General features: G+C 35.8%; 1 protein-coding gene and 1 long non-coding RNA gene across 3 annotated transcripts; one reads left to right on the forward strand and one right to left on the reverse strand.

The window, feature by feature from the left end:
• The first annotated feature begins 1,098 nt into the window (after positions 1–1,098).
• On the forward strand, positions 1,099–6,595 carry LOC142640869 (ribokinase). Of its 2 annotated transcripts, XM_075815178.1 has the most exons (5): positions 1,099–1,621; positions 1,742–1,897; positions 4,954–5,139; positions 5,984–6,179; positions 6,273–6,595. In XM_075815178.1, the coding sequence occupies exons 1-5, from the start codon at positions 1,208–1,210 to the stop codon at positions 6,362–6,364; spliced, it is 1,044 nt and encodes a 347-aa protein (XP_075671293.1). In that variant the 5' UTR covers positions 1,099–1,207; the 3' UTR covers positions 6,365–6,595. The 2 variants fall into 2 exon arrangements, with proteins under 2 accessions (XP_075671293.1, XP_075671292.1); XM_075815177.1 differs by having other exon boundaries at positions 1,100–1,897.
• Positions 6,596–8,992: 2,397 nt separating this feature from the next.
• On the reverse strand, positions 8,993–9,926 carry LOC142638145 (uncharacterized). Its single transcript, XR_012844982.1, has 3 exons — positions 9,798–9,926; positions 9,634–9,709; positions 8,993–9,529 (listed from the first exon to the last, which is right to left on the reverse strand). It is a non-coding gene; the product is annotated as an uncharacterized LOC142638145 (long non-coding RNA).
• Between the last annotated feature and the right edge of the window lie 640 nt (positions 9,927–10,566).

A 10,566-nucleotide genomic window follows, 5' to 3' on the forward strand; every position in this document is an offset into this window, starting at 1 on the left:
GTTCGTTTAAAAATTTCGTCTATTTTACACTAAAAACCTACTTTTTTCTATTTTACACTACCACATTTCTAAAATACCCACATCAGTTTATCTATTTTATACCTCTATTCTAATTAAATAATATTATTTATTATTTATTTATTGTTATTTATTAATACTCACTCTCACTCTCACTCTCACCGGTACCTTTACCATTTTACATTTTCAGCTTTCTCAGTCTCACCTGTTCCTCTCCTTCACTCACTCTCTCCATCACAGTCGCCTCACCTAGCCTGCCTCGGTGCCGATCCAGCTCGCCGCCTCGGTGCCGATCCAGCTCGCCGCCTCAGCCCTCCACCGATTCGGCCTCCCTCTTTCCTTCACCCCTCCCTAGCTCCGATCCACAGGCGCCGATTCGCCTCCCACCCCCAACCGACAAGCATTGATCTCCCTAGCTCCGATCCACAAGCGCCGATTTGCCTCCCACCCCCAACCGACGAGCACCGATCTCCCTAGCTCCGATCTACAAGCGTCGATCAGATCCGAGATCTCCCTAGCTCCGATTAGGCAAGACCCACGATCATTCCACAAGCACCGATCGTTCTGATCAAGCTTCGACCTGTGTTTGTGTATCTCTATTTTTTTTCCCCCGAGCAAATGTGTATCTCTGCGTTGATTCTCTGTGTTGATTTGTCTGTGTGGATGTGTTTGTGTGTGAGTGTGTTTGTGTGCATCTAAGGAAAAAGAAGAAGATGAGGAGAGATGTTGCTAAGTTTGTTGAGCTCGGAAAAGAGAGAGAAAAAAACAAGCGAACCGAAAATTGATAAAAAAATTAATGAACAAGCTACAGTAGCCGTGTATATTTACACGGTTACTGTAGCTCAAGGATGAATTTTCACAATTTTGCACAATTTTGCACAGCTTTGCATTTACTGATGTAGGTGATTTTTTGCTCAAAATATGTAAAATAGAGAAATTTTTGAATTATACATAAGTATCCACCAACTGATGTAGATGCTGTAGAACCAAAATCGCTTCTATCCCCGCACTTTTTTACCCTTCTTGCTATTTTCTATCTTAACCACTTTTTCACTCCAATGAAACGCAACTTAAATCCGGGACTACCTAAGACCCTTGCCTTGCCTTGATCAAAGGTGAAAGCGGCCCCATTCTTTCTTTGTTTGTTGGAGCAGATTTGGAACGTCCGTCGGTCGGACAGAAGAGAGAGATGAGAGGAATAGCAATTTCACCATCAAACCAATGCTGCAGCAGCGGCAGCAGCAGCCCTCTCCAATTCCAATCCCAAAACACTCTCCCAAGTCAACCATATAGAACAGTGAACTTAAACCCACTTCTCCAATTCAACAACAAGAAGAAGCAAAACCCATCAAATGGAAGAAGGTACCCAATTGTCTCCAAAATTTCCATAAATCCTTCCAACAACAACAACACACAAACCCCAATTCGCCCACTTGTAGTTTTTGGATCAGCCAATGCAGATATTTATTTGGAGATCAATAGGTTGCCTAAGGTGGGTGAGACCATCTCCGCCAATAGTGGTCAGACTCTTGCTGGTGGTAAAGGTGCCAACCAGGCTGCCTGTGGTGGCAGGCTCTCTTATCCAACCTACTTCTTGGGGCAGGTAGGTGATGATGCTCATGGCAAATTAATTTCTGAAGCTCTCCAAAATGGTGGGGTCTGTTTGGATTATCTTAATACTGTCACTGATGCACCCACTGGGCATGCTGTGGTTATGCTCCAGCCTGATGGGCAGAACTCAATCATCATTGTTGGTGGTGCCAACATGAATTGTTGGCCTCACACCCTTTCTGACCAGGATTTTGAGGTGGTCAGGAATGCTGGGATTGTTTTGCTGCAGAGGGAGATCCCAGATTCAGTCAATATTCAAGTCGCAAAGGTCATGAATTTTTAATTCATCATTTTCTTTATTGCTGAATGTTTTTCAATTTGAAATTCAACAAAGTGTTACTATTATTTATGTGAATGTCATGCTTGTTTCAGTTTCTCTCGTTAGAATGAAAAAACAGATCAGGGGGGTATATGAGGAATTTTATTTAGTATGAGTTGATGTAATATGCCTAAGGCTTCGTTTGAGAGTTTATAAAGTTTATGCGCTTCCAAGTTAAGTTCCCTATTAGTTTGTCAAACAGAATATGAATGCTTTAAGTTTATGTGCTTCCAAATTTTGTGTTTCATCAATGAATTGGTGATACTTTATTTTCTTTGAAGATGGAAGAAAAACTAGTAGAACCTTAAAAAATCTTCTATGACATCAAAGATTGAACAGCTTTTCAATTGAAGAATGGAATTTGGTTTTTACAATAAATTGGCATTTTGTTGATAATATCAGAAAATATTGAGCACCCAAAGCAAATACTCAAATCTTATTGGAATTCTTATGCTTGCAAATCTGAAATCTTCAGATTTGGTGCTTCTTAATCTAACAGTAAAAACTTCTTTCCCCATCAATTCTATTAAATTGGAATTTGTCAGCTGATTTCAAGTTTGAGAATTGAGCTTGCACTTTCAGCCCAGGCTTACTTCTATTCCCAAGTCATAACTGATTATTGTGCTTTATCACTAGATTTTTTGGAATGCATGCGAAGAGCTTTTTAGTTCTATTGAAAATTTATTTCTAGTTAGTTTGATTGCAAAATTTTTCTGGAGAGAGATGAGGAGATCGGGTCTACTGACAATAATTAGTACATGAATCCAATTCAAATGTAAAAGGACTCAATTTCTTAATGAAGATCAAATTTGTCATATAAACGGGAACAAAAATCATTTACTTAGAGGGGGAAAAGCTGGAAAGAAAAGTACAAATGAAAAAAAGACTCTTGCTTAAATTTAGCATCATCAATGTGCTCTTAAAGTACCAGCAAACGTTTACTTAGAGGGTAATAAACTGGGAAGCACAATCCCTGAAGTATATTTGTCTCTCCCTATGTATCCTCCATTACTATGTGCAATAGCCTTCAGCCTAGTTCCTATAGGTCAATTTCAAACTTAGAACTGAATTCATTGTGCCTAAAAGAATGATTCTGTGAGGAATTTACTTGTTGTCCCTAAATAAACATGATGAAAGTGGAAATCCTTGCAATAATGGAATGAAAATCTGATTGACATGCTTCATCAGGCCATTATAAGAAATGAATACATGGTATTTTATTGGGAAAACAGCCAACAGATTAGTTGACATAGGACAAATTAAATTTGTCCATGTGTGCTTGTAGTGGGTTTAGGATTAGGTGAATTTTTTGATCTAGGGTTTAGAATTTTTGAAGAAAGGATAATGAGATTGTGTTAGATGAGTTATTTGATGGCTTTTTTTGGTAGAAGAAAGTATGTGGGGCTTTATGGTTTTGAGAGATAAAAGAAAGTGCTTGATTTGGGTTGAATGGAAGAAGGAAAGGAGAGAATTTTATAGTGTTTAGGGGTTGTATGGATGGTATCTATAAACAGTACCTCAAGAAAGAGAAGAAGAAAGGAGAGATGAGAAAGGGAGAAAACAACATATGCAATCCCACATGCCAGAATGCTCAAAACACCAATCCATCCTTTGATTACATTGAGTGCAAAAATGTATAACTAAGAATTCTTTCTTTTTAGTATTAATTTCCCGTTTGCTAACATGATTTCAAACCGCACAGCTTTTTGTATGCTTCACTTTTTTCTAGGTACAAATATTTCAAACAACCCATTTTCATAAGGCTGAAAAATCTCTAAGTTTGACTAATGAACTAAAAACCTTATAAAAGTAATAGAAACTCAGGTTCTCCTAGAAAATTTTAGACTTGCAGGGGTTATTTAAATTACAAGTTTGTCCCCAAATACAAAATGGATCATAGCTTTTAGAATAAAGACCCAAACTAAATACTCTTTTAACCATAGGATGCATGTAAATAGACCGTTAAAACCACATGACATTTACTTCAATTGGACTTCACTTGTGGATCTCATAAAATAAGTCTTGAATAGGCTAATTTGTGAAGTGATAAAAAATTAATTTTCCATGGCTGCATTGTTAGTCTTCTATGAGATGTCCCTTATCTTGCACGGAAACCATTCAGAATGAATTTGCTTCGTAAAAGAAAAACAGAAAATTTGTGTCAAAGGCTTTAACCATGCATTAGAAGGCGCTATGTTATCAAAGATATTCTCTAGTTTTTGCTCTTGGGCAGTATTAATAACTTTTGGGAACTCCCTAAGTGGTAAGAGATGGAATAAGGTATTCTCTAAAAATCCAAACCCCAGATTGAAGATTTGAAACATTATGCTAAAAAGATAGAAGGAAAGATGTTGGGTGCATGAACGATATCTCATATAGTTTCTGCTTGGTCATAAATATAGCTAAATACCAATTACTTCCTGTTTAGTCAAGTATTTTATCTGTGTATGCAACCCTAACCAACGTTTGGATCCTTAGAACTTTGAAACAATTGATTTAGTCTATAATACACTTTTGGCTGTGTCATATTCTTGGTCTGAATATTCTCTCATAGTAGAAATTGGAAACGTAACATAGAGTTTGTTAGATAAAGTTATGTGCATTGATTGGTGGTTTTTTTTCTGCTCCTAGCATATGCTTTTTTGCTCAATTCCTTGAATATATGATGGAGAAAATCTTCTGATGTTACCTGCTGCTTATTTCACATTTGAGTTCTTGGTATCTCATCCAACCCCCCCCCCCCCCCCCCAAACAAAAAAAAAAAGGTTTACTTTTAACTTTTTGGGAACTTCTCTGCACCTTGGTTTCTTTTATCTGCACGTGTTTTGGACATTTCAATTGAATTTTATGTTGGTTGTAAGGACTTTAATTTCTCTTGCAGTTTTTCATTGCCTATTCATATGTTGTTTGTCAATTTTATCATTAGGTTCCCTCCCTCCCACCCCCAGAGCCTGTTTTGCCCATAAAACTTTTTTGCCTTATCTGATATCACACCCTGTATTCAGGCTGCAAGAAGTACTGGTGTTCCTGTCATCTTGGATGCTGGGGGAATGGATGCACCGTTCCCACAAGAATTATTAAGTTTTATTGATATTTTAAGCCCAAATGAAAGTGAACTTGGTCGTTTAACAGGAATGGCAACTGAAAGCTTTGAACAGATTACTCAAGCTGTGGTGAAATGCCATAAAATGGTGAGTTTTTGTACACCTAAAATGATCATCATTGCTAAAGGCTTTTTGCCTTATCCATTATAAATACCATTTTTGCAGCAATAAATTCATTTAAATAAATAAAATAGAAAAAACAATATAGCATATTTGGACATCTTTTAGAAATTTGATCGATCCATTGTGGTATTTACATTTATTTTGCACACATGATCACAGAAACCACACACAAGAATACATTCATAACATCAATGGGGATCAGTGGAGGATGGGCAGCCATCAATTAGATATTTTTTGAATGTTGGGAACAGGTCTATTCATATAATCCCATACTATTTTTTCTACTCAGTTGTGGTAAATCTCCTTCTCTTGGATGGCCTTATTTTTTAGCAGATATGGTCTGGTAATTAAAGAATATTTTGGGCCATTGAATTTCCAAGTTGTGCAAATGTGCCCTACAAAATGTTCCAGCCATTCTAAGGAATTGACTACAAAAGCTTTTCGTAGTACATGAGACTTTACATATATGTGTGTGTGCGTGTTTGTTTCCTTCTTTCATAACATGTGTGGATTTCTTCTTGTCTAGTTAAATGTACCATCTATCTTAAAAATCAATAATATATTTGGTATACTTGGACCCTTTTTGGGTTTTCTTCTTTCTTCACAAATATAATGCAAAATGATTCAATTGTGCTTAGATCTTGGTAGATTCAAGAGGATCAATAATAGAATGACTTTATTGGACAAGCAAGTGTCAGAATAACTGTGCACTACATGTGCATCTGCTATTGGTGCCATGATATTCTTTTTTATTTTTTTGCTAAATGGTGTATTATTAGACTTATATTAAAAAAATGTATTCTTTCAGGGTGTTAAGCAAGTCCTTGTGAAGCTTGGGGCCAAAGGGTCTGCCTTATTTGTAGAAGGTGAAGAGCCAATTAAACAACCTATCATATCAGCCACAAAGGTCCTTGATACAACTGGGGCTGGAGATACTTTTACTGCAGCATTTGCTGTGGCTCTTGTGGAGGGCAAGTCCAGAAATGAATGCTTAAAATTTGCTGGTATACTTGCAACATCATTCCCTATTTTATCAATAAATATGTTCCTTAGAACATAGCTTATCATAATTCTCTGCGCTTTTTTGTTTTAAACAGCTGCAGCTGCTTCTCTTTGTGTTCAAGTGAAGGGAGCTATTCCTAGCATGCCTGATAGGAAATCAGTTTTTGATCTTCTTCAATCTCATTAAGGTTGCTTTTGTATTATGCTAGCCGGATACCATAAATAGTCATCATGCATATAAATAAAAACCAGAGGCCAACATTTGTCTTTGCTACTGTTGAGTTTTTATTTTAGCACTTAGTTCTCATTGGCGCTTGATGGAACTATATTTTCTGTACTTTTTAAATACTAATCAGCGTGTTTCTTTCTTCTTCCCCCTCCCCTATGGAAATAATATTTTTCTGATTTTCCTTGTTTATTGTCTGTCTGACATATATGGTCTACATTGTATGTAGCTTGCCCATTCTCTTACTTTTCTGGGCCACATAACCTAGTAGGGATTACAAATTATTGTATACTTATGTTGGAACACACCCCTTATGCTTGGTACTAAATTTGTGTTGAGTTCTATTTCATTCCTTGAAATTTAAAAAATTTGATGTTTGTTTTTGAAAAATTCATAGATCAAGTGTGCGTTTGGCATTGATTATTTTTAGTAGCTTATTTTACCATTCAACTTATTTTTGCTACTATTCATGGGTTCAATACACTTTTTAGTACTATTTATGAGTCTTACTTTATTATTTTAGCTAACTTTTACCTTTCTCTATAGTATTTTTAACAAAAAGTTTTTAGTTTCAGCTAAATAAGCTGTTTCCAAAAGTTTTCAATTTTCAGTTTCTTGCCTTCTAGTTTCCTAACTTAAAAGCTGGCTGCAGATACCGGATATGGATCTGCTGGTGACAAACGGATCTAAAAGAAATAATGGGAACTAGTCATATGAGATGCAATTGTTCAAAATTAGTCATAGTATACAATTGTTCAAAATTACTTTCATCACTTGTTAAAAGAAATAATGGGAACTAGTCATATGAGATGCAGGTGATCCCACACTCACTTATCCACATCTCTCTATCTAATCACATTTCATGTGGCATTAAGGAGGTTCTGCAAACTTCTGCTCTCAGAGGAAGAGGGAGGTGATAACCCCTCTTTTCTCTCTGAATGCAAGTGGAGCCGATGATTCTTTATGTTTCAAGGTTCCACAATCATCATCTTATCTTCTTTGTAACTATGGAATTTATTATTAAAAAAAAAAATTCATGTGGCATTCAATTATTCTCATGTGATTAATTTTCGTTTTTGATTTCAGCATGAAGTTGATGGAAGTAGTTGGTTAGAACTTAGAACAATTAACCCACAACCACACCACACCATACATGAATCTCACTAGAAAAGAAAATTCAGCTCAAATTCTCTCCACAATCATTGCCCAGCCAATTCCCCAAAGCTCACAATCACTACCATGTCATGGTATTATTCTGTCGAACAAAAACAATTATAAAAGAAATTATGAACTCCAAACGTTGAAATACAACGTATTGTAATGACAAGTCACCTTAAAAAAAAATTTAAAATCAGTGAATTGAAATAAAATAAAAAATAAATAAAAAATCTAACACTGTTAGGAGCTTTACTAGTTGCTAATGATGGCATGAGAAATGAGAGTACTTGGGCAGCATTGGGTCAATCACTTGGCTTCATGTTTTCTCAACACACTCATGGCTTTTCATGCCTAACTAGTGATGCTCTTAAGGGCTCTTTGAGGGGGACCTATCTAGTCTCTCTACTTGAGTTGGATCGATGAGCAGTGATGAGGGGTAACATGTGGGCAGTTATTTTATGTGCTGCATGTGAGCATGCTGTATGGGCTGTAGTGCTGATGGGAGGCCTTGAGCATGGGCCAAGCCTCCCAAAACGTGTGAGAACATGTTGAGCGGGCTGCTAGAGGATGGGGGCAGAGGCCTTATGGTTTGCTGAGACATGGGTTATGCATGTGCAATATGTGCAATGACAGTTACCAAACAGATCCTAGCTTTCCTGATTATCAGACCTGCTGTGTAGGACTTGGAAACATGGAGAGCAGGCCAAGACAACATTAGTTAAAGGTGTTCTAAGTTAGAATACAAGTGGCAGATTGTCTAAGAACTAGGCTGTTACTAGGTAGTAACTTCCATAGCAGTTAATTTTGTGTATTTAATCCTAAAGCTGTTGGGGGTGTCAATAGCAAAGTGTATTTTGGCCTTGGAAAAATTCTGTGTAATTCTCTAGGCTTGTAAATGGGTTTCCTTTGTACTTGAGATTAAGTAATAAAGGTTGGGGGTGAGTTCCTTGTAAATGTTGTGTGTGTTGTGTATTTAAATGTCCCCATATAATCTATTCTAAGTGTTATTGTAATGAGTGTGTGGTGTTGGCTAAGACTAAGTCAGGGACTTAGGACCATCACATGCAGAAAATTTGAGTGAAAAAATTGACCCTATGACACACTCAAATGTTCCTATTGTGTAACAACAATTATACATGTACAAAAGTTTTTACAATAAATTTCACATTTTGATTAGTGTAATATCATTTTTAAATGGATGGAACCATTATTAATATCACTTTTTGATCATGCATCAATCATAATTTGTTTTTTTTTTTTAATTTTAAATTCATTATTGTGTAAACCGACATATTGTTAGTTATAATAATAAACAACCACCAGCACAACAATAAATAAATAAATAAAAATAAAGCTATAAAACATAATACAAAAAGACTTTTTTTTTAATTAAAATAAGTCTCTTAAAAAAAAAACAAAAAAACCCCTGAAACCCTAACTTTTTCCAAATTCATATTTAGTAAATGCATTAAAGCATAATGATTGCTAGCATCATCATCAAGGAACTATGAGATAAAAGCTTTAATAGTGCGTACACCAATAGTTCGCAACCGCATACGCATCAGCTTAAAAAACTTATTGGACTTTATAGCGTGGGGTTCTTTAGTCTGATCTGGATTTGCTACTGCCATTTCACCACTACTTTCTTTGTCAACCACAGGAGGCTGCGATGGTGTATGGAAAGAAGAATGAGGATGAGTCTCTGTCTCAAATTGTGGATGGTAGCAAGAGTATTGCTGGTATTGATATAAACTTCGAGGATCATACATATTATTGTAATTGTAATGGTAATATGCATTGTTATAGTGAGAATCATGTCCATTCTGCGCATTCTTTTCACCATGTGTACAAGCCATCCCTTTGAACTCTGCAAGTGGTCTACTTTTGCTAGAATTTTATGGAGCAACCCTGGGCTAATCTTACCCGAAACGCATGCATACCCTTCACCATCGATGGTATAACAGACCTCTATATATATATATATAACATTAGAAATTATTGGATTAGTTTAAGAAATCAATCATGCATTTTTTTGAGAATTGGAAAATGAATATTATTAAGTAAAAAAAAACCTTCGATGCTCCGAAACAGTGTTATCATTGCCTTGTGCCATCCAGGCTTCGTGGTATCCACTTTCAACTCAAACATCTGGTTAACAAAACCGAAAATTAAAAGAAAAGAAAAATTGAAAAGAAAAGACTAAAAAAGCTTGGATATCAGGAAAATTGTGGTGTACCATATATGGACCGCTGGATGTGGCTTTGGCTACGCCGTCCTTCGTCTTGCCGTCCATCGACTGAGACTTTTGCTAGGCTCTCGAACCCTAATTAATACAAACATAACAAAATATATGTATATATATGAAATATGCTAAAACTTTGTTGGAACTTTATCCAATTCAGTGAACTCAGTAAGACTTTAAAACCTTATTTTTGAAGGATGGAATTGGTTTAATCACTATTTTACAATCACAAAATTCACAAAATATAAGATCAATTGAAAACATAATAAAAACTTGAAAACAGCATGATCTTGAAATAAAAACTTTCTTCTCTAGCCTAACAACACATGATAATAAATCCAAGTAACTACACTAATTTCATTTCCTCCCATTCTTTCCAATTTCGGGAGAATGAAAATTTGAGATTTTAAAGGAATAGAGAGGGATGAGTGTTCCCTCCTACCTATTCCATTTCCTCTCACTTAAACTGTTAAACAAGAGAATGGGTTTTCCATTTCCCCATTAAATCTCCCAAACAATGAGAGGAAATAATATTTTAAAATTATTCTTTTCATTCCATTCCATTCCATTTTATTCCATCCTCCCAAACGAGGCCTAATTGCAAACCTAAAATTAATAATCAGATTAACATGTAGTTTTACCAATACATGGTCACATATCCACACGTGATTTGAGCATATATACAAATCACAAAAACTATTTTTGATTTGGTTTCACATGTGAAAATCTCCAAGTTACACTGAAGTTGCATTAAGAGTAGAAA

Source organism: Castanea sativa, chromosome 6 (genome assembly GCF_040712315.1).
Source record: "Castanea sativa cultivar Marrone di Chiusa Pesio chromosome 6, ASM4071231v1".
Lineage (NCBI taxonomy): Eukaryota > Viridiplantae > Streptophyta > Magnoliopsida > Fagales > Fagaceae > Castanea > Castanea sativa.

Bases quoted from the DNA above. Each gene is read 5' to 3' on its own strand.
- LOC142640869 (XM_075815177.1), top strand. From the start codon at position 1,208: ATGAGAGGAATAGCAATTTCACCATCAAACCAATGCTGCAGCAGCGGC. The intron at 5,140-5,983 runs GTGAGTTTTTGT...GTATTCTTTCAG, and splicing joins TGGTGAAATGCCATAAAATG to GGTGTTAAGCAAGTCCTTGT. The intron at 6,180-6,272 runs GTATACTTGCAA...TGTTTTAAACAG, and splicing joins TGAATGCTTAAAATTTGCTG to CTGCAGCTGCTTCTCTTTGT.